This window comes from Triturus cristatus, chromosome 3_1 (genome assembly GCF_964204655.1).
Source record: "Triturus cristatus chromosome 3_1, aTriCri1.1, whole genome shotgun sequence".
NCBI lineage: Eukaryota > Metazoa > Chordata > Amphibia > Caudata > Salamandridae > Triturus > Triturus cristatus.
Window position 1 is genome coordinate 666,639,133 of NC_140583.1, and position 24,707 is coordinate 666,663,839.

General features: G+C 42.6%; 1 protein-coding gene across 1 annotated transcript in view; it reads left to right on the top strand.

Annotated features, from left to right (window-relative positions):
• Nucleotides 1-24,707, top strand: part of CEMIP (cell migration inducing hyaluronidase 1) — a 908,751-nt gene that overhangs the window by 806,690 nt on the left and 77,354 nt on the right. Inside the window, exons 22-25 of the mRNA XM_085644720.1 lie at nt 1,153-1,368; nt 7,934-8,145; nt 19,035-19,220; nt 19,955-20,159. Of these exons, the coding sequence (XP_085500846.1) occupies nt 1,153-1,368; nt 7,934-8,145; nt 19,035-19,220; nt 19,955-20,159 (819 nt within the window). The remainder of the gene's footprint in view (nt 1-1,152; nt 1,369-7,933; nt 8,146-19,034; nt 19,221-19,954; nt 20,160-24,707) is intronic.

Below are 24,707 nucleotides of genomic sequence, written 5' to 3' on the forward strand. Positions count from 1 at the left end.
AAATATAACTAAAATAAATCAATATTAGATAATGTACACGAATAATTGTCAATCAATTAATAATAAATAAGTAATTGACAATTAATTGTTGCCTAAATAACTTCCCACCCTATAACCCTAAAATATAACTAAAATATAAAGTTATTACACAATTTACATCATTAATAATCAAGTAAATAATTAATATTTAATGAATAATTATTTGTGAACTAATTATTACTTAATTAACTTCCCACCCTATGCCCCTACAAAACCAGCAGCCTGCACCTAAAATATAACGAAAAAATATAACGATTATATAATTTACATAAATAATCAATTACATAATTGATAATAAATAATTGTTTATTAATTATTACTTAATTGACTTCCCACCTTATACCCCTACAAACCCAGCAGCTCTCACCTAAAATATAACAAAAAAATTATAATTATTACACAATTTACATCCTTTTTAATAATCAATTAAATAATGAATAATTTATCATTACTTAGTTAACTTCCCACCCAATACCCCTACAAACCTAGCAACTCGCTATAACACTATCAATTACTATTAGCAATTTAAAAAAACATAAATCACCTAAAATTACAATCTATATTTCAAAATATTAACAATTATACAATACACTTATAAAATAACATTTATGTATGAACTAAACCACTAGATAATTAAACAATAATATTTTTACAGCTGTATTATTGAAAGAAAAATTAACAACAATATTCTTAACAACAATATTACTTAGCTGGAAAAATCTATATTCTTGACAACTATAGTTTCTGCATCATGATATTTTTGTATTCAAACATTTTTTATTGATATTTCAGTCTGTTGATATTTACAGCTCGATATTTTGTTCAAATACCTTTTTAAGTGCCCCTCTTTTTTTCTTCAAGATTCTGTTCTGTTTAAATGGCCAAACATTTTAAAATGTCCATCTAGTGAATACAACCACAATAGATTATAAAACCCAACCACACATTCCAAAATGTTATTGTTGCTCATTGGGCAGGAGGACAAGATTGTGGATGCCCCATTTAATGGATGATGAGCTGTATTAAGAATTTAACAAGTTAATGTTGATGAAACTATATATATAAGTATGTTAAAGGCCTGCTGACACACTTACTTCTTCTTTGGTTGGTCAGATTTCCTCACGTGTATTCTTTGGTGAGGCGGGAGCTTGGTTTCACCAGTTGGACATGGATGGGGACAAGACCACAATTTTCCATGATCTCGATGGTTCGGTTTCTGAGTATCCTGGTGCATATCTGGTGAAGGAGGATAACTGGCTACTCCGACACCCTGACTGCATTGATGTTCCAGACTGGAGAGGGGCGATCTGCAGTGGATCCTATGCACAGGTCAGTGGACAGACTGAGGAGTCGTGTTATACAAACTTTTTCTGGCAGAAAATTAGAAAATGTTAATGGGGAAGATTTGTGAACATTAGTTTGTGATCTAAGTGCACATGCTTATTCATCTGCCCCTTGCACGCCATCTTTGCTCTTAGAGACCTGTCAGGAGATGCGATTACGGTGAGATCGGCACCTGTCACTAGAACAGGCCTGCCATAGCACAGGGGCAATTTAGATGGGGGACTAAAATAAATGTCCCATGTCTGCATTGCAGACTCCATATTCCGTTATCCATGAAATTCACGAGCAGTGGAGTACAAAATGACATTTCCACCCCTGAAAAAAAATAGAAATGTAATTATTTGAATTGGCACATATGGACTTGTTTGGGCTGTCCATGTCAGTGCATTCACTTGGCGACATAGTCCCAAGGAAAAAGCCTACTGACATTGACAGGCTTCTGTTGATGCACCCACATGGCTCATGGGAGCCAGGGGCACAACTAGACCCAACTTTCAGAGGGTGGGGGAGGGAACTCTTCAGTCAGTGGGTCAGGACAAGCATTTCGAGTAATGTAGGCAGAGATATGTTTATAGCCAATATGAGGGAAAGAAGTACTAAACTGCAGTTTAAATGTATTAGATAAACACAATCCTATTATGAGGGACAGGCTACAGTCCATATTTATCCCTAGATTCCTCACTTAGGCTCAGTTGTTTGGTGGCAGACCTACTTGCTGATCTCTTATTGTTGATAGGTGGTGTTTGATTTGTAATGTGTTTATTTTGCTGTAGCTTGATATCAACCGTTACTTGACTTTGAGATATTGCCCGATTGAGTATGAGTCAAAGTCAGATAAGTTTTCAAACTTAATTACGATTTGTTTATAATCTGCTTAACAGTGACACTTGAAATTGAAGGGGCAGATTGGGTGCAAAATAGAGCTAAGGTAAAAGCTAAAGAGGGGGTAAAGCTGTTTGGTACATTAGTTGTGAATTAATGGAGCTGACATGAAGGGAGCAGTGAGAGGATGATCTGTCTGATAGAAAAGATGCAATCTGCTTCAGTTATGCGCCCTGCACTCTGATGTTGTCAAATCTCAGTAGAAGCTTGGGATAGTGAATAGTGTCAAGGGCAAGGGAGAGTTCAAGTAGAAGGTGTGGTGTTACTCCAGTTTTAATTCACTGTTGCCTCTGTGCTTCAGCCATACTAGAATCTGTTTTGGAAATGTGAAAGCAGGTTATTTTATTTAAATGTAGGTATATGTTTGAGGCAGATCTTTCAATCGTCCTAACTTTTTGACTAAAAACAGTCTGTTATTGGACAGCGTTTAGAAGGATCTCTTGGCTCAAAGCCTGTTTGGTTTAGGGTAGGTTTTATGTATGGCATTTATAGTTCCTATGGGAAAATACCTATATTCAATGAGTTGTTGGGTGTTCGGGTTGGATTGGCTGCAGAGCTCATCATGAGGACATGGGTCTGCAGTTGATTCTACTGGCCCACAATCATTTGCAACATTGATAAAAGATTGATGAATCCTTGATGAGATTAATGGTGTGTGACTGTAGATGTTTTTCTGTTTCGTTATCTGTTAAACTGTATTGAGCTTCTGGAATTGTGACTGAGCAGGGGGAAGGGATGTAAAAGAGTGAAATTGGTGGGTGAGACGTAATGCAAGTTTGCCTTCCAAACAGCAAGGGTCGGTGATGAGGAGGACTTCAGCTGTACTGCCAAGGCATCAGGTTGTTCTAAGGTACTACCACTTCAGGTGGACCCTTTTCCTTTGAAAATGTCTAGTGTAGCTATTATTTGTGTCCTTTAGGCCTCTCTTCAGGTCTTAAGGCCTCTTAACAGCTCTCTCTGTTCAAATCTTCTGCCCCATGTTAAGGAATTGTGACTACTTTCAGCTCTGCAGGCTGTAATTAAGATCTCCAGGACATAGAGCAGGTCTTCCTTGAACGACACAGCCAGCAGGTCACAAGGAATGTTATCTTTACTGGCTCCTTTCAGCCTTCCTTGCTACCAACTCATCCTTCTTGAGAAGAGAGAGGCAATGATCAGAAATAATGTATAATTAGAACAATTATTATACATTGCAATACAAATATGCACTTGTTTAGTATCCACAAAATAATATATTTATAGGAGTCAAGTAAACATATATGTAGTGAAAAAACTGTAAGATAAGCCATATTAATTTGGGAAAAACAAATTATTGCCTGAGCATGCTGTTGGACTGTGAATGTTCCCTGTGGGGTATGCAGTCATGTTGCCATGTTCTGAGTGCTTGATTGTGATTCACTTATAACCCAGATTTTGATTTTGGCTCTAGGCTCACACTAATATAACAAGTGCAGAGGTCTAACCTTGTCCCTGACACAAATGAAGTCCTGCAACCTGGAGGGGTGCACCAATGGTGCTCTCATTTTGCTTACAGTGGACTACCTTCCATGTCATGGGTTTAGCTTGTACGGTGGTGGTGGCAGCATACTGTGTTTTGTGAATTCACAGTCATGATCAGACCTTCTATCTATGTAGCCGGTCCCACTTGTGTAAAGTTCTGCATCAATGTGTAACCTAGATCCTAGCACTAACCTCCAAGTGGATTGTGTGTGTTTGTAACTTACGTTATGCATGCAGTTTGTGCATGAGTAAACCAGAGTAATGGAGGCCTGTGGGTCCCATTTCGGAAGCCCAGTAGCTTACTTCTGTGCACAAGATGTAGGTGAGATTGTTTTCACAGACAGTGGAAGAGAATTGCTGTCATTCCTGAAAATGGAGGGAGGAGACAAGGCTCCTTTAAAATTCACTTAAGCAGCTCCTACTGAGTGGAACTGATTATATGTTTTATGGTGCTGTTGTCATTTGGTAGGTGTTTGAGGTGGACTCTCATCTTTGTTGTTCAGGGTGAGAGCAATCTTTTAGGTGAAGCCAGACTTTTGCCTTCATCCTGATCACTGTCCAGCTGCAGAAACTTCACGCCTCTTAGGGCCTCTGTTGTGAGTACTCCAGGCTGGAGACTACCCTGCTGTGAAGAGCATCACTCTACACAAAGGCTTTGTCTTGAGAATAGGCTAGAGAGGACACTTGACAGAAGAACTGCAGCAAACCTGTTTTGAGATTGCAGACAGACAATCCATATTCCTCATTTGCTTTAACTGCATAAAAGTAGGAATTACTTACATCCTTGTTGCTTCAGTTCCAAGTCCTTTCACCAAGGAAGGGAGTATTCTGAAGCATACTTTGAGGTCTGCTGCACAACAACCAGAACTGGTGTCTGTGTGACAGCCGGCTTCCCAGCGGAGAGTGTACATCAACTGGAATCTTTACTTGCTAGAAGAGCTGTACCCCTGACCTGAAGCGCCTGGAAGCCAGTCTGCCTGCTGAGTGAGTGAAAGAGCCTACAAAGCCATAGGAGGTATGACAATCCTGGTAGTGCCAGAAAATGCCAGACTTTAGTGTGGAGGGTCTATCGGGAGAAAGAAAGGCTGCAGAAAGCAATCTATGAGTCCAAAGAGGGTCAGTGCAGACTCTCCCGAAGTGTGGTTCCAAGAGAGAAGCACAGGCAGGCAGCCGACCTTGCAATAGGATCAATCAGGGTTGACCTTGCTGCTTAATTCAAGAGCTGTGCCCATGGTGAATGAAGCTACTGAAATCCAGAGCTGTTCCTGTTGCTGACTTCACCACCGAAGTCAAAAACTATGTCCATGGTGGATGTCACTGTCGTAGCCATGACTTGTGCACATGACGGTTACCACTGCAAAATTTACAAACTGCATCCCGTGGCTTCTACCGTGCTGTTGTGAAACCCATGTTACTGGTGGCCGATCTGTGGCTAAGTGACCCAGTAGAAGGAGTGATGTCTGCCATATTTACTCATTGACTTCCAGGACTCATGGCTGCTGCTCTGGCTACCCCACCCTGCTGCGGCCTACTGAGACAGAGGGCCACTCCTGCAGCCATGCTGTCTCATCCTAGAAGCAGGCAAGATCGGAGACACATGATGCTGAAACACATAGAGACCTGCATTGTGATGAGACTGTAGAGACCTGCATTGTGATGAGACTGTACCTAGGTGACTTTACTGAACTGGGCACAACCATAATTGAACTTGTGTCACATGGCTAGGTTAGACCCTGGAAGACACACTGCCATTTTATATGCACATATTTGTTAAGTTGCTTTGTTTTCTATACAATGAATTTTGACACATATTTGCTAGAGTTACAGTGAAGGATTATTTTCTCTGAAACCACATTGCATACAATTCCACTTCGTAAGTACGCTATCACGACATCTTGAACATTTAGTACAAGGCCTGAACATACATTGGGCAAATGTTGTTGTTTGAGGGGGTGCTTAGAATCAGCCTAGCACCATATCAATGTTTATGTTGTCCAACAAACAGAAAGTTCCTACTGAGAAAGTGGAAACTGTGCAACACTGATGTACCTGCACCTGAGCCTTGATTAATGTCTCACAAAACTAACCTAACGGGGACATGCTAGACTCACCAGAGGAGGGATCCATGTGAAAGGGAGAAGAGGAAGACAGTATCCCAGGGTGCAGTAGCCTAAGTGGCAGTGCATATTATTGTACCTGCAGCAGTATACCATTTTTAGCATGTCTATTAAAGTATGTTTCTTATCCAAATAAAGCACTGGGTTGGACAAAAAGATATTGCTCTGCTGGGTGATCTGGGTTTCCATACCCATACACTATCTCCCTGATAAGTGTGTGAATGATCCAAAGTACTACCACTGAGAGTCAAATGCTGAAGGTGTTGTACATGGCCCATTTTGTGAAGTCAAAGTAGGACAGACTCTGGGACATCTGAGGCAAACCACCCCTGCCCCCATGGCTGAGGCCCAGTAGCTCCTGCTTGCTCTATGCCCCCTAAACTGGATCTGACACATGACCTCTTCCAGAAAGAATATGTATTCAGAGTGACCAACTATACACTGTATGCCACCTAAGTCTGTGGAGTCAGTGTCATTCACTTAATACTAAGTTTTCAATTGGAGTCAAGGGCACAAGACCCCTGGCTGGAGCAAAATGTTTCTGGGTTAGCAGAAGGCAGGTGGCTTTCTGGTAAGTGACCTTTGGAACATTCGCAAAACTTAAAAATGCATCTATCATACTCCCCCTTGTACTAGGAAATATCGAGGCTAGGAATATCGTAATATGCTAATATCATGGACAGAATATCAAGGTACTTTTTTTGAAAAGTTAAGTCCATATAGATAAGGGCAGCTCCTCCGTAATGTCGGAGAGGCATTTCTCCACTGCTCAGAGACAGCAGATGATAAGAAAAATGATAATAAAACAATGTTATCATCATTTTATTTATCACTGCTATCTGAGCTGCAAAGCAGATAGTCTAGAGCGGGGTCGGGCCAGGCCATGGTAGGGACGAGGAGTGGTGGGGGACACTGTAAGTGCACATGTCGGTTTGACCAGCCATCTTAGGCCAGCCAAACAGACATGTGCACTTAGGTTTCTCCAACCCAGCTGTCTTCTATGGCTAGTTGGAGAAATGGCACAGACTCCCTGTGCCTGAGCGAGCATTAAATCAGCCTGCTCAGGCCTATCCCGGCGCTGCTCTCATGCTAATTATAGCATGAGAGCAGCATCTGGATTGGGTGGGGAGGCCTGTGCTTTGTTGCCCATCGCAAGAGAAGCAACGAGGTGGCTGACAGCGGCAGGTAAGTCCTTCTATTCTTTTTATATTCCCCTCACCCTCCGTCCCCGCCCTCCTGCCGCCTTATCCCTTTAAACTGGCGGCAGCCGTCACAGCATATAGAGGAGCATAGATTTACTATTCGTAACTCCATATCTATACACCTCAAAGATATCTACATCGTCTTACCTTTTGATATTTTGTTCTTCGATAGTGTGTCCATGATATTTGGTGCTATCGAGATTCCTACCTCAGTTATCCGAAGGCACACCCTTAGACCATTAATCCTGCCAGAGCACCCTCTTTATGTACCAATAGGCCTGCACTTACAAGATTTTGCCCCTCCCCCCAAAGCTTTGATCAGTGCCTCATATTGGATATGGTAAGGTAGTCTACAAGCACTTTTGCTTACACTGTTATTAGTGTTACGAAGTGGCAATATGTCATAAGCTGTTGCTTTAATAAATAAATAAACAAAAATAAAATTGATGCTGTGAATAGCACCTGTTAATCCATATTCACAAGTTGTTTTAGGAAGGTGTATTATGGGTGTGAAAATGATCTTAAAAATGTAGAGTTAATTAGAATATTAATAGCCAAACGTTTGTGAATTTGTCCCAGTGTGTGTGAATCGCAACTTGTCATATGACAAGGTCATTGGTGTCCGAAAACAAAGGATTGTGTAAGTGACATTGCATGTGTGTACATAGGGTTTTTAACTCTTTTCTATATCAGGATGTGGTGGCAGTGCAGATCACTGCACCGGAAGCAACTTTTGTCCTTATGTGCAAGTTGTTTTTAGTATCAGTGTTGAGTAATGCACAGTCCCCTCTGTTCTTTTGTATCTTAGGATTTGTGTGTACTAAGTCATAAGCTTCTTTTTGTTTTCAGATATACATTCAAGCTCGCAAACCAGCCAACATGACTTTGACGATGATTAAGGATGAATACCCAACTCACCCCCTGCACCTCGAAGGAGCCCTGGGCAAAAGCAATCATTACCAGCAGTACCAGCCAGTGGTGGCACTGGGGAAAAGCTACACCGTCCACTGGGACAGGACAGCCCCAGAAGAACTGACCATCTGGCTTATTAATTTCAACAAGTGAGTAACACCAACACTGCACCCAAACCGCTGCTAGTGGGGCACTTGGGTGTGATATCTCAGCTGCTTCTACTACTACTAATGCTATTACTACTACTGACATCTAACCACAGCTGTTGCTGTTGTGAAAAGATAGTAAATGGTTTGTTTGACTCTAAATAAGCAAAGTGTCTGTTTAGACTTTAGTTAAGTAGGTGGGTATGGGCACCCTCGCCTCCCCAAACTACGCTGGGACCTGTCTGGGTCACTGTGTACCTCTCCTTGCCTCTGTAGGGGGGAAACCTGAACCATCCTCTTAGGATCACTCTCATGTATATTCCCAGACACTCTTGTACTAACCCAGAAGTCTGCCTCCTTTGCAAGCTCCTTGGGATCAGCAAGCTCGCAGTCAACCTGGGGCTGGTGAAAATCTGTGAAACAATTACTAAGCATTTGCTTTCTCAAAATAAGAACATACAGCCCTATTTAATTACTCACTAGGCTGTCCTTCACCCAACACCCAGTGCCTTGCTAGAGAAGTCCAGAAAATCGACCCAAGACTGCCCTGTCAGTCTCTATGACTGTCCCTAAACCTTAATTGATATTCCTCTGTGGTGAGCCTAAACTCAGTGAAAAGTGCTGCTTTTATGGGGGTGTAAGATATCTGGTTGGTTACCTCTAAAGCCAACTATCACTCACTGCAGCTGGTTGCATACCTTAAATCCTGGTTGTGAAGCAATGTGAGATCCCATGCCAAGAAAGCATTGTGCAGCGGTGGTTCTCAAGAGCTCCAAGGCTGCGATGCGAAGTGCTTCGTCATCATCGAGGATGCCAGAGACGAAGGACTTGCATTGCAAAGTCCTGTGTTTATTTATTTTATTTATTTAAGCGACGTATATAGTGCGCAAATACCCTGGGGTGTCTTGGCGCTGTGGAGTGCATGAGGAAACGGGCCTGGAGCTGATGACTATTGGTTGAAAAGCCAGGTTTTTACCTGTTTAATGAAAGCTAGCAGGGTGGGACTCATTTTAATATGGAGGGGGAGAGTATTCCACAGTCTAGCCACGGTGATTGTGAATCGTCTATCACCTCATGATGTTTTCTTAGTCCAGGGAACGTTCAGGAGGTGGGCCGATGAGGAGCTCAAGGGTCTTTTAGGTGTGTATGGGCTTTTTTTAGGAACTCGGGTCCTGTGTTGTGAATTGCTTTGTATGCAATGCATAGTGCCTTAAATTTAGTTCGACTTCTAATAGGCAGCCAGTGAAGTTGTCGCACTACTCTGGAAATCAGTTTGAACTTAGCAGTGCCATTGAAGATCCATTGTGCACTGGTGGTTCCCAAAAAGCTGTGGGGCTGTGACGCAGCGGATGCCATCAAAGAGGGGCTTGCGCTGCGACGGCCTGAGTAGAAGTTGTGTTGCGCATCCACTGTTCCGTTCAGACTGTGGGCTGCAAAGCAAAGTCCTGGGTCTGGGGTGTGCCTCTCGATGGCATTTCTGAAGCAGAGCTATGAACGGTTGCATTGCGCTGCATCAGTTTTGCCTGTGTATGAACATTGAAAACACGGAACCAACAACAAGATAAAGTTTTGCTGCTCAAATAAGCAACCTGAAACAACTTCCCAGCCCCCAACAACCTCTGGTCCCACACTTCCACACTAAAGCACCTGTTACCCTCCCAATAAAAACTAAGTGTGAAATTCAAACAAGTTCCTCCCAACTTGACCCCACCTGGAGTATTATAACATAGGTTACAGAGGTGCTGACAGAAAAACAGTAGTCGTAGGGCGCAGTTTCATACATTCCCATAGGACCTTCTGAGCCCCTTAAAAGGAGGGGAGGGTGGGTACAGTAGTAGATCTGTTTGGACCTTGAGGTGGATGTTCTTAGAGTCCAAGGAGCCCCTTGACCCAGAGTTCAGCCTCTGACCCCTACATCGACTTCCTCGATTGTCTGTGCAAATTGAGGCATTCGGGTTGTTGATTGTTGATGATTGGCCTCTGCTCCATTGCCCATTCCCAGCTGGCCTCCGGATATTCAAAGAAGAGGGATTTATAGGCACATATCACCATGAGCTTTGCTGGATATAGAAGCATGTATTGAATTTTGAGGGCCTAGAGTTTCTGCTTCATCTTGTGGCAAGATTACCTCATCCTAAATACGTTCTGGGTGTAGTTTGGGAATATAATGAAATGTGATTGAAATCGAAGCTCCCCCAGGATTCGGGCCTCTTGCATAGTCATGTGTCTTTCCCTATAATTGATGATCATTACTATCAGCAGCAGTGAAAGTGCCCCGGGGGGATTTTCATTATCCGGGCTCTGTGGGTGCATTCAATAATAAAGCAGGAAGACAATAGACCTGCAGGAATCCAGGATGCGATCTAGTTTTCAAGAAAGGCCTGGGTCATGGTCCTTGGCGCCTTCCCGGAACTCCACAAATCATAGGTTCCCCTTCCTCCATGCAGTCTTCCATTGTTGTTGAGGTTGCTGAGAGATGGGAAACCATTGACGAGAGCTCACAGACCTTACCTTTCAGCTCCGAAATGGGGCCCTCTCTCTCAGTGACCCTGTTTGCTACACCCTGATAATGAAGTAACAAGGAGACTTTGATCCCAACCTGCCCTATTTTAGATTCGACAGAGGAGCGGGAGGTTTGGATGCCTTGAGGATAGGTTCAATGTCCCCAGCACAGGGATTGAGGATGTCGCTCTGAATGACTTCAGCAATCACTTGACCTGACGGGCCGTAAATTTGTTTTCTTACTTTGGGAATGCTAAGGTTGTGGCCTGTCACTGTCCATAATGGATTATGCGGGGAACTGCTGCAAGAGTGTATAGGCCCTGTAAGGAGTTTGCGCTTCAGGTTAGAGCAACCACATTGCCCCTCAACTGGGCTTTGCAGGCCCCTGTAGCCAAGGGAGGTCTAGTGTGGGTATCTACCCTGTTGGGAGTCCTTGAGTTGCTAACACCGCTGAGTCACCAGAGCCAGCAGCACAAGCAGCCGGGATATGCACCAGATCTTTGGGGGGGGCGGTGTTGAGGGCAATAATTGTCTTGATGGCTATTACAGCCTGCGGGGCATAGGGGGCAATGGTCTCCCGCCACCCCAGGGTACGCTGTCAATCACTGTAAAGTAAGAACAACTCCTGTGGGGGGTCCCCTAGCTCTGCTGCAGTGCCCTACACTCTAGAATGGTACGGGAGAGAGAAACGGGCCTGTGGAGTGAGCCCAACTCACCCCTTTCAATGTCCATGATGTTCTGGTTTTGTCTTTAGATGTCGAGCTATGAGGAGAGAGCTGGAGGGGCCCGAGGGGTCCAAAGTCCTAGGTCAAGGATGGGGGAAAGAAGGCCCAGATCCCTGAATCTCTCACAGCCGTGACACTGGGCAGGCCAGAAGGTCTTTCTGGCCAGCGCTGTCTGACTCTCTTAAAGCCACAATTGTCCAGGTGTCTCCCCACCAGATGGAGCACTCCCCCACGTTCTTCACCCTCCCAGTGAGAGCAGTAGTTGGGGCATCGATCCTATTGATTCCTGGCAAGCAACCGGAATATGCTCCAGAGCACTCCTGTCAGAAGAGGCCTCCACCCTCCATCTGGGCACATTGGTTGGCGAAGCACCAAACCTGGCAAGGGGGGATCCCCTGTGCTCAACATATTTGCGGCTTGAACTGGTGTGTCCCATTGGGACCTGGTTTAGCACCCAGGATTCCTGTTAGTCGACGAGGGAGCAGGAGCTCACACAGGAGCATCCATTATCAAGGCCTGCTTGGCGACACCAATTCAGTCAGATTTTATATTGCAATTTTGAAAATGCTACTTTTAGAAAGTTGCCATTTTCCAGCCCTAATCTTTATCTGGCCTTCTCGGAGTTTCCAGCTGCCTGCCTGGGCCTGTTAATTGCTCCCCCATCAGAGATGCTTATTGGGCCCAGACATTGAACAGTAGGACCTGGGTGTAGCTGGGAGAGGGCCATCCTGCCAGGATGGGAGGGGCGGACCTGTCCCCTGCCCCACTTAAATTCAAAGGACTGCCTCCCGCACTCTCACACAGGAACTTAACACTAGCATTTTGTCACCCTTGACCTCTTGGCCAGGGGAAGAAAAGGGAAAGAAGAAACTTTCCAGAACCAGATGTGGGGGTGGACTAGACATTTCACCTATTTCAAAGGGTGGCACCAAGTATAAATATTGGACCTCCTGAGCAACTCCTCAGTACACTCCTGCACCTGTGGACATTACAGAAGAAGGTCTGCCTTGTTCCCCAGAGGACCGACCTGCTGCTTGAGGCCTGCCTTCTTCCTCAGAGGACTGCCCTGCTGCTTGAGGCCTACGCTGCTCTCTTAGAAAGGAAGTTTGGACCTGCTCCTTTCATGCCAGGCTAACCTGACCCCCAAGGGTCAGCGGGCTGATCTCCTGTTCTGAGCTACAGGGAACCAACAAGCTCTAGAGGTCTGACCTGCTGCACCTGGCCTTGCCTGGACCTGCAACTAGACCTACGTGGACCTGCAACTGGACCTGCCTGAGTAGTGCTGACCTCTGCTGGAGTACGTTCCTGGTCCCCAAGAGGTGCCTCCCTGGGTGCTGGACCCTTGACTGGAATCAGTTTGACTCCTCCTGTGAAATTCTAATGTTTTTAACTCTATGCACCAGACTTTGAGAAGGTAACTTTTTCAGTGGGACTAACCATGGTCTCTGTATCCAGTCCACACTCCATTGTGATCAGCTTGAACATTTCCTGTTCTAGCACTACCAGATAACCACAGCTAGCGATTTATCCTTCATGGCGTTATTTGTTACTTAAAATTGCAAATCCCCTGTCCTTCTGATTGCCTTTGGCGCTTTGGTCTCATTTTATTCATTCAAGTTGGTTTGGGATATGTCTTGCATTCTGTTTTCAACTTATTACTGTTTGTGTGCTGCATAAATACTTAACACAGTGCCTCTAAGTTAAGCCTGACTTCTTTTGTGCCAAGCTACCAGAGGGTTAAGCACAAGTCAATTTAATGATTTTTGTGGTTCACCCTGACAAAGACTGTGGTAGTTGCTTGTGAATGGTTTTCACCCCCCTCAATCAAAAACTCGATTTCTCAAAGCACTCACGGAATGTTCATGAAAAATGAATTGTACACATTGAAAATGAATGCATTCTCCTTCAATGAGGCAGTCTCACTTAACACAAAAATACATTTACTAGTGCCCCTGGGATTCTCTCAGACTAACTAAATGGCACAAGTTCCTTTGCCACTTCTCATCTGCTTCACTCACCAGGTGAGTGGTGGAAAGGAGTGGCCTAGGATCATGGATGCAGGACTGGCAAGCCTTTTACCTCTTTCTGATGTGGTTTGATTAGTGCCACGTCTGACAGATATAAATATCTTGATGTGACTTACAGCATGTGCAGCAGCCATTCTGGCTGAGGCTGAGGCCATACTACAGGACAATTACATTGCTAATAAAGACAAGTCTTATTACGACTACTTTATAAACCAGGACTGCTTACTGAGAAGAGCAGACATCCACGGACGTTTTGCCTGGATTTCCCTTGAACTATCTCCTAATTCATTGATTCCCATACTCGACATAGGGCACAACATTGCTGTGTTACCTTAAGACGATTTACTCATTTAACCTCATGTCAAGAGATCCTTCTGGCAGCCTTCACTCAGCGAGGGACGCCTAGGGATACCTCCCACTTGCTGTGCTGTCATTTTGTCCTGAAGAAGATCCGCTATGACATCATACTAATGCATCATCAGGGTCGAAACGTCGACGATAACACATGGTTCAGTCCTAACAAATCTCTTGGTGTATACTATTGAGCGGCCCTGCCACAACCAGAGACATTGTCTGCTTTGCTGTTCTGACCATTCATCATCTTGTACAAACTTGTTCTTCAATCTTGTATATAGGCACTGCACCACCAGCACTGAGCACCCATTGTCACTTTAAAACACAGGTCACTTCACAATTGCGCCTCACCTTGACAGCCCTTGAAAAATGTTTTTTTCGAAATATTTTGTGAAAACTCGAAAATAACAAATAATAATATATTTTTTGCAAGCAATTTGGAGTTTTTGTTGCACTGTTGTGTTCCAATATTCATGTTGTCGCGCACTGAGATTTAACCCACCTGTACACTCTGGCATATTGGTTACGCAGAGTAATTTATAAAGTAGTCGTAATAAGACTTGTCTTTATTAGCAATGTAATTGTCGCCTCCCCGACAGAACCAATGTAGCTCTACTTATACTTACCCAGGTTCTGAGGGGCACAGGGTTCCCCCATTGCATTTATACCATACTACAGGACGGCAGTAAGGAGCTTGGTCAGTGTTCCCATGGCCCTCGTCCTTGCATCAGTAATGGAAGCATTTTTAGTGAAAATGATGGTTGCTGCATTTTATTTTCAGTATATTTGTGTCTTCTGTGACTGAGTGATTTAGACAATTCTGATGCCAGGAACAAGATGCCATAGTGGCTTGACCTAAAACATGCACCCTGTTTTCCAAATGTTATCTTCATGTTGATGGTGACCATGTTTGGCTCTACGACCAAGCCTGCCATTTGGATTCAAAATCAGGTCACGGATTTAAGGTTTCTTTTTATATGAAACTTGTGCGACTGTCTGCCAGGTTCTCCAGCATTCAAAGTCTGAAACTCGAATGTGAACATCTAGTTTCACAAGGAGTAATTTCTTATACAATGGTAGCGATTTTCTGAGTCCGTGGCTCTAGAAAGAATAACATGGTCACTGGTCTTTGTACATCCGACCCAGGCCATTTCATTTACTCCTAAGTAGTTTAATTGTCTTCAGAACAAATGCGCTGAATGTGTTGAATTGACAGCAGTTCGCACTGATGGCCAATTGCAGTCCCTTGCTTACTAATGAATTTTGAAGTAATGACAGCTAGAAATCGCCCACCAGAAAGTCCTAAGTGACCCAATATTTAGCTCCAGAGTTTGGTTGGTGGCACTCTGTATTGAGAAAGGGATTCTGGGTTAAAATAACTATACTCCTTTTTTGTTGCAAAATTTCTCTTCCCATTCACTGGACTGAAAAAGAGTTTTAGGTGAAACTGAAACAGTGCATGAAGCTGCTTTAACAGGTTGTCATGGCCGGTAGGAAATGGTGGCCTCCACATTCTTAGTGCTCAGCCAGCAGTATACATCGTAGGTCTAAGGAATAACACGTAGACACATTGTTTTGAATTTTTCTATATTCTGGAAAGAAGGTTTTCTCTGATACCTTTCATAGTGACGTCTGTTAAGGTGTTCTGCTCTGACTGCTTCAATCGAAGGAATGAAAAGCTGGTTGAGTGTCACTGCGGTAGTGGCTTGAAATTGTCCTAGCCTGTCGTCCTTATTTGGTACCTCAGAAGATCACCAGGCAGTTCACCATGCCTTAACCAGTCTTGTGACCTCATTATGACTCAAAGTAGCTGATTTGTCGACTATTTTAGTGGATGGTACAGCCACAAAGATCTTGAATAATTTCAGCGTACCACTTCTCGAAGTTCTCTGTTACGTCAGTGATGCAATCTAGTCCACCAATCAGGAACTGATGTTATTGACCTACTCTTTGAACGTGGGCTTCAAATTACTATATGATTAAGTTAGAATCTATGAGACCCACTAATTCTAAATCTACTTTATAACATGCCCCCCACACTCGATCCTCTACCTATGATAATCAGTGTAAAAAGGATAGCAGTCCTGTCTACATTTCTAAAGTGCACTAACATCCTTTCGAGCTAAATATGCTATTGAAAAGTGTATATAAATAGCATGTGCTCCCAGAGTGCAGGGGAGAGCAGTGGAATCCTTGATGAAAGCAGAAGGCTAGGTTGCATGCTCTCTACTCAGCCCTACAACATGCATGCTGCTCATTCTTCCACTGTCTCACAGGAGGTCTTGCGTATTCATCCTACGCCTGTGTGAGCTTGTTAGTGCCCCTCATATCAGCTTAGCGAATTGGTAAATCACAGGTACTCAGTCATGGGTTCACGCACATGAAGATGTTTCCCTATACACTATACAGGGTCCTGTAGTGACTACCTTGTCTGCCATATGTTACTCATTTAGTGGGATTATTTCTGACTCCATAAGTCATCATGCTGGAGTCTGTGACATCTTTTGTTAGAGAGCTCATAACGCTAGACGCTTTAGAATCTGCAGAATAATTTCTTGAACATCTTTGCTGATGGCATGTTTCTCCTTAGACCTGATGAAATGGAGGCAGCGCCCTCCCACTGCAACGCTTCAGGTCTGCACTGCGTGTGCCTTTTATGTGCCAGTTCCATTGGTTAGTTTTCACGCGTCAGTAATGAGTTGCTTCCCCTTTCCATTGGCATTATAACGACAGCAACATGTGTGACTCGCTATTAATGGATTTCATTCTTAAAAGGTAATCTAATTCCGAGAGTCTTGTGGTAGTTTCAGGGCATCCTTGTCTGATAAACCACACGAAATATGTTTGTCAGGATGGTGTTTCAAATGAAGAATAACTGCACTTGCAATGGATTCTGCTATTTTCGTTCTGGACTATTTTTGAGTACTGCTTCTAACCCTCTGCATGTATGGTCAGCTGAATTGAGGGGCAAGAGGTGATGCTGGATATCTACATTGCTTTGAGTAATCTGTTCATCTTGCATTGTTGAAGACGATATGCTGGCACTGAATGGGGCGCACCACACAGATTGCAATTATATCTGTGTTGTAGGGGGTCCGATGACAGCCTCTTAGAAACATGTTTTATTAGATGCAAGATTTGCCCCATTTATGCAGGTAAAGTTGTGTACAGATTAACGGAGGAGGCCTAGAACAGATGCCTAGAACAGATGTATGATCCTGGCCTTATCACTGATGCCACCAGTCTCTGTACCAACACTGCTATTCATTTGGCGGCATCTGTTTAGGCCGCCCTTGTAGCTGCATTCTGATCGATATATTAAAAATTGAGATCTTCACTATCTATAGCAGAACCTAATATTCTCACTCCTTCTACCACTTTTGTTAGCATTTGCTTAAAAGGCACCCTCCATCGTTGAATACTTGAAGCTGACCTCACTATGCTTCCCTTTTTTCTACATTCTAATCACCACCCAACAACCTTTTAAGAAAATGTATATCAGATGAAATTTCCATACCAATTGCTTTTTTAAGAAAATGAATCTGACTAAATAATTATTAGCAAGCTCACAGAGACATTGTGACGTTTGGTCCAACCAGCATTCCCCACAAGAGGAAGGATGCCCAGGCAGATGCTCCCGCTCTAGGGATAATGCCAAGTCCACCCCATGCTCTCAGCTTTCTGTGAGCCTTGGATTGCTGAAATGAATCAATCATGGCTGTTCTCATCTATTGTCTCTTTATTCTTTCCTCGTTGTAGGGCACATCCCCAGCGACAGTTCTCGATTTGGGTTGGAAGATTACTATTAATGTGTAGTTAGTGTAGATTGGCAGCTTTTATTTACAGATGGTGCTGCACATTAGCAGGGAGCCTCAGAGTACACATAGACACCTGTTGTGTCTTCTACACCAAGTTCTTGTCAAACCCCGAAGATTTAAACCTGTTCTTATTTTAAGGGTCCACGATGAGGCATCATCGTCTGTTGACTGCCCTTACTCTAGGAAATAACCCATCTTGATTTACAACAATATGTTCTGCAGTGCATATGGCTCTTGCCTTCAACAGTCTCTCTTGTTCCTCCATTGTTACTTGTACCTTGGTTTTACCGCCACAGCCAGTCTCTTCTGGAAATCTGCTCCTCTCTTTCATATCCATCCTTTCTTCCCATCCATGATTTCTTGCATTCAGTCTAAGCTTGAACGATAGATTGCCTTTTAACTGCTGCATTCAATGTCACCGTCTGAGAAGAAATCTGTGGAGCAGATATTAATTCGTTCTTCCCAGTTTATATCTGTTCTTCTCATCCATCCTTTCGATCTGCCAATTTCATATCTTTGGCTTCATGCTTGTTCCAATTCTTTTTGTGAACTCAATTCTTCATCCAGCACAACAAAGGCCCTGCCATGATCCCTCCCATTCTGAAAACCTACAAGTTAGAACCCAACTCACAGTAAAGTATTTCTTATAAACTGTATGTAACTTTATCTCCTGCAACTATCCCCACAATTGCCTCCTACTTGACCTCAAATTCCCCATTCCACAAGACGCAACACCCACACAACACAAACCAAGCATGCCATCACCCCATCCTGTTTGAATGCTGCTTGGTGCTAATATCCACTTAGTTTGCACGCTGTAAAAGGCTGAGTCTGGACATGTACATGTGATATCAATTTCCGCTACGTTGTGCAATGTGCCTATTAATATGTTAATTTTAAACTCATCGCTGCATCTTCCAATACATGCTCAAAATTTTGTATATATTAAAAAATGTTTTTGATGCTCACAAATTCCGTGGAAATAATGAGAACAAAATAATCAAAGGCAGATGGTCTTAAGAGCTCTGTGTAAACTTCATTTGACCTCTGCAATTATATGCTGGAGCCAAAACCATCAATGGGAGGAACTGCCTTCAAAATAGCTATTTACCCTCAAAAGAACGTTGCTCTGAATCAAATCCGTATGATTTGCCAGTTTTTACCCCATGCCTCCTCATGACTCTATTTTGTAGATCCATGTATTTGTACCGATAGGAACCAAGCTCAGTGGCCGCTCTCATAGCATGCAAGGTGTGTCACACCAGCATTAACCGTTTTAGTTAATTTAAACTTGTTTTTAACCATTGATTCTTATTCATTTGAGGTAACAGCCACATCCTTGTGCTTGCAAGGAAAGGAATCAGCCAATATTTCAATGAAGTATTTATTTTTTGGCTTAAGGAGTATTAAGGGAATTCACTGGCGTGTTTCGATAATTTGCTGTAACTTTGGATTTTCTTTTTTAGGAATGACTGGATCCAAGTAGGACTCTGCTATCCAAAAGGAACCACATTTTCCATCCTCTCAGACATCCACAATCGGCTCACAAAACAAACGCACAAGACAGGCATCTTCCTCAGGACCTTCCAGATGGACAAGCTCCAGTACAGCTATGCTGGCAAAAGTTACTACTACTGGGACGAGGACTCTGGGTGAGGAAGCCTTCTTTCCACAAGTGAAAACAGCCCGACCACTGCACTGGCTCAATCCCCACTTCAAAACTGAGGGGTTATAATCCAGGCAAACCTCAGGCATCAGAAGGGCTACTAGCTTACCCTACTTGCTCTTAGGGTCACTCTGAGATTCAGAGTGCCTAGTTCCTCGAGCCTCTCAGTGTCCTGGAGACATTTATAAGCACATAGTACTCTACATGGGTTATACTTCACATTTGCACAGAAAGGACTGCCAAGAGCAGCGGTTCTACCATAACCTTTAGAAACTGCCAAAATATTTCTCTTATTTAATGTGCTCTTGCACTCTTTAAGCATTTGTTCAATTCGCATTCTGTCTTATATTCACATACTAGAGCAAACGTTGAGTGCATCATAAATTGGTTATGGTAGTTCGGTGTGTTGTGTGCCTACTAAAGCATTCTTTTTGTAGGTCACTGTTGTAAAAATTGAACAGTACCCACTGTCTTTTACTTCTTTACATATAGTTATGGCAGGTCCATAAGAGGGTCTCCCTCCACAGACAGCTTTGGTAGGATCATGGTTACCTTCCTATATATAGGTGTAGTTTACCCCTATATGGATAAACTCACAAATATAGATATGGTGGATCCATAGTGCAATAACTACCTCTGCTAGTGCAGAAGGCGCAGCGATTAGTGATCTGCAGAAGGTAGAGGTGACTAAACGGTACATTGCATTCTCTGTCTTAACAGGTTATTGTTCTTGAAAGTGAAAGCGCAAAATGAGAAAGAGCAATTTACCTTCTGCTCCATAAAAGGTTGCGAGAGAATAAAGATCAAGGCCTTAATTCCAAGAAGCACTGAAATCAGCAACTGTGTAGCGAGAGCCTACCCGAAGTATGCCGAGACGCCCACTGTGGATGTGCCCATGCCACAGAAGCTGCATGGTGCCCAGCTGGTAAAGATGCTTGCTTGATTCCTTAAAGTTACATTTTTGATTGGACTTGTGTATGATGTCAGCCATTAGTGCCTTAAATTGGATTTCAGTGTGGTATCCATCATTATATGAGAGTACTGACACCCATCAGACCTTACCCTCTTTTATATTTCCCATGACTTTTTGACACCGATCTTTGCCTATATGAAATCACCCGTAAATCTATTGTATACTTTTTTGTGTCAGCCAGGCAGATGTATTAAATTAATTGGCCAAGCAGTCAAATGCATTAAATTGTTCCCATCAACGATGTTAGAACAATTTACCACAGGAGCAATCAATATGTTAACCTAAACAATTAGTCCACGTAATCAGATGCAGAAAAAAGAACCATATGACATAGTGCTTCAGTGTGGAAGGTTATTGTAAAAAAAACACAAAAAAACATACATTTGCTACTCACAAAGATAGAAAAATAAGCTAGAATAGAATAAAAGAGAAAGTATCTCTTGATGTCATCATAAAAGGACAATGATCTTCATGGTGACGAAAGAGAGAAGAGAGTAATACTACATTCTTTTTTTTTTTTTTTAAATCAGTAATACAAGAGATAATAATCGCTGGTAGGATCAATTTGCATGGAGACCAAAAATGCTGGTATTGCCCTAAGGAAAATGATACCTTACATAGAATAGCTGTAGGAGAGTGACCTAAGCATTTTCTCTGAGTTGTGAGAATAAATAATAGAAAGTTGAGCCTAGCCCTTTAGCAACCAAAGAGGCCGTTGTTTGGACCATCAAATGGATTATTTAATGCCAGGTTTACAGAGATATAAACGCAAAATGGTTCCACCAGCTTCAGCTGCCTTCCTCTGAAACTTAAACCAGTTTTTATACCAATTTCACTCTGTCTTGTACACGCATACGAGAAATTATGTGAGATTGTTACAGTCCTCTTTGCCTCACAGTTTTTCACTGGGCGAAAGATGTTTTCCGTCTCGTGACTAGCGATAGTTCCCAGATCTATCCCTGATTTCTGCACTTTTATCTACATTTGTTAGGGAGCCCTTCAGATATCTGGAGTTTGCGTTTTGCTTCCTCTCACGTGCCTAAGACTAATTGTTGATGATAAAGTAATCATGCTGCGCCGCATCTGCTTGATGTATCTTGTGACTTCCCACTCCAGGGTTGCTCGTGGCATTGTTGGAAAGTTTGATCTTGCATGTAATCAGCAAGAATCTCATCTCAGGATAGTGAGTGGGATTTTCAGGATAATGAGAACTGTTTGCTCAGAAAAGGTACAGATTATCCTTTGAGATAGGACACATACATGAAGGGCGTAATTTTGGTGTGCATGTGTTTTGGAAAAAATATTTGAAACATTCTGCGGGGCCCGGCGTGGGATCTACATGTAAGTTTGTAGCTTTGATCCTAATGGTTAGGTTCCTCACCTGCGCCACTCGCTGGGGTTTGGATATGGAGAAGGAAGATTGTACAAGAGATGGGCTCAGAGATAGATTTAGGAAACATTCTTAGCCATGCACTCCCACGTGTTTCTATTTTCAACTAGAACATGTCTGTAGTTCATGGCAGAACTGGATATAGCTGGTTTAATCTCATCAATTGTTTGGTTGTATTGAGTTTCACCAGGCTGGTTGAGGAATCACTGTTATCAGAATTCGAGGTCGAAGTCTTACCTTTTAGGGCTAGTGAGCAGCTGTACTATTTGTTTGACCCTTTGATACAGTGGTTATATAGTACTGCCTTGGGAAGGAATTGGCTGTATCCCACTTTAGACATTCAATGTCTCCGTCTGAGTAAATTGTTTCCTACAAAACCATAGTTTTATTTTTATAACTTCAATTTGTTTGAAACTTTAAATGAACGCGCCATTCAATTGAACACCTTCGTTTGCGCTACTTTACAGAGCTAATTGTGATGCTGCTAGTGTTTACAAACTATGCATTTCAATGTAACTAATTCTTCTTATGATATTAAACATTCCAGATACGGTATTCTTCGTCATCACTTTTGTGCTGTGCAATTGTCATTATTTTACTCTTTTGCATGTTCTGTACTTTTATTAACTCTTGTTCCGCATTTTGAGAAATGGGGGCTTTACAAGTTCAAGGAAAGGGAAGCACGAATGCACAATTAATGTGCATGCAAAAATGAATGTGAATTTGAGGGATTGTTACTGATGTGGCTTTGTAAAAGCGCAGTGTACAAAAACGTCTATTTTGCTTACAAGGAAATATACAACTCAAGTTCAAGTAGTGTTAGACTGAGCGCTGAAGTTGCAAAATTGTGGTCACTATGATGAGGGAAGGATATGACTAAGAGACTCATTACAAGATCACCGCTATTAGGCGTGGTAAAGTTGAACTCTGAAAATACTGACACTGTGAGGTCCTGTATTTATTGGGTGAAGTATGTAACCTCCATCCTCAGCGAGGGATAACTTGGTGATATTGCTCATTTTCACTCGTCCCGTTGTGGAAAAACTTGGAATTACATGGTCTACGCGGTGTGAATCCTACAAAGTTGAACCTACATTGAGGCAGAAAATGGCCAAGGTGTGGAAATGACTGGATTGCTCGGATTCCTGATTCTGACACAATCTCCAGTTTGCGGCGGTCTCAGGAGCCGCAGCATACAGGATGAGGCCCTAAGTAGCTTTGACGGCTGCTGCTGAGATACTCAGCTGGTTAGCAGTGATTGGGGTGAATGTGAGCTGTTACAATAGTGTATTGAGTTACTTAGATGAAGAGCATCGCACACCTTAACTATGTTTCTGTATCAGCATTCTGAAGGAATGCTGTACAATCTAACAACTTGTACTTTTGCCTGTTAAAATGAAGTAATGGGCTATTCACCTTTGGTTTGAAAACGCATATGAACAGTGTTGGATTGGGAGCCACAATTAGGCCCGGGCAGCCAAAAAAAGGAGTTCACATTTGCGGATCGCAAACCTTTGCAATAAACTGCTTGGTTACGATCATGGAGCAAAGTGTTGGCATCCCAATTGAACAAATATACGCTGGAAGCCCAGAATTGTGAAAAATACTAGGAACTCATGTTAGACCAGACATCCTTAGGGTGGTCTTCCCCCAATTTTTTGCCTGCCTCCCTCCATTTTCTTTACCTTATTTTTGCTGGCTTTAGGTATCTGCCCACTTTACTAATGCAAACCAGTGCTAAAGTGTGTGCGCTCTCACCCCTAAACATGGTAATATTGGTTCATCCCCAATTGGCATTTTTAATTTACTTTAAGTCCCTAGTAAAGTGCACCACATGTGCCCAGGGCCTGTAAATTAAATGCTACTAGTGGGTCTGCAGCGCTGATTGTACCACCCACATAAGTAGCCCTTTAACCATGCCTCATCCATACCACTGCAGAGCCTGCATGTGCAGTTTCACACTGCCATGTCATCCTGGCAAGTAAACCCTCTTGCCCAGCCAAAACCTTCCCTTTTCAGGTCGAGCATTCGAGACCTCTTGTATATACTTTAGTATATACTTATATGTGTATGTACTTTGTGGGCTCTGGAGATCAGCCCAAGGACTTGTCTGTTTCCGCTTAGGGACTTTTTTTTCTGTTCAACTACCTCCATTTAACTGTCTTGATAGAAAACGACTAGTAGAGGTCAGTAAAATACCAGAATTGCTTTCTGCTGAGGGACTTTCTTTTTTTCATTTTTCTGGCAACTACCTCTATTTAACTTTCTTGATAGAAAACAACCAGCAGAGGTCAGTAAAATACCAGAATCACTTTAGCCTTCTCTAGATTCCAATCCATAGACATTGTCTTCCATGAGCACCCATAGACAATAATATTTATTTCAAATCTTGTATTTTCAGTGATATGATCACAGAAGGCACTGATTTTATATTAAAAACAGAGCTTTGGACTATACCATTTCCCACTAAAAGGCAATATTTCTCTCCATGTGTTCCCATACCTGGCGTGTTACGCAGTTTGGTGCTTATATTCCCTCCATGTTAAAGAACAGTATATGTTTCAGCACCCAGGCTAATGTGCTGCATAGCTAAATACATATAAGGTCCCAAAGGCAAGACCGATTGCATTGCAAATGCTTGTTATACACATAATGTATAAACAATGGGGTGACCCTGTGTCCCTCAGAACCTGGGTAGGATTATTATAGGAAAACAATGGTTCTGTCGGGTATGGGTAAAACAATCGCTTTGTTGAAAGAATAAATCAAGAAAAAAATGGAGAATTAATCAAGTTGACCACACAATCTCAAAGTACAAATCAAGATCAGGCTTGTTTTGAAAGATGTAATGTCATTCTTTATCTATAAATTGCATCATTTATATGAAGAAGCACAAATGACATTGGAAATGCAGGATTACCAAGGTAGTAGACTGTAAAGTGAGTCAGTGAATTTGTGACAAGGTGACATAAGTGACCAAATTGTGCATAATATATACAGTGAACGAATGCAGAAAAGACTTTTTATATACACAATATACAAAAGGAGGGCCAGTATCGAGGGCAAACAATGACACTGTTTCATGGATAAATCAAAAGTTGTATGAAAAA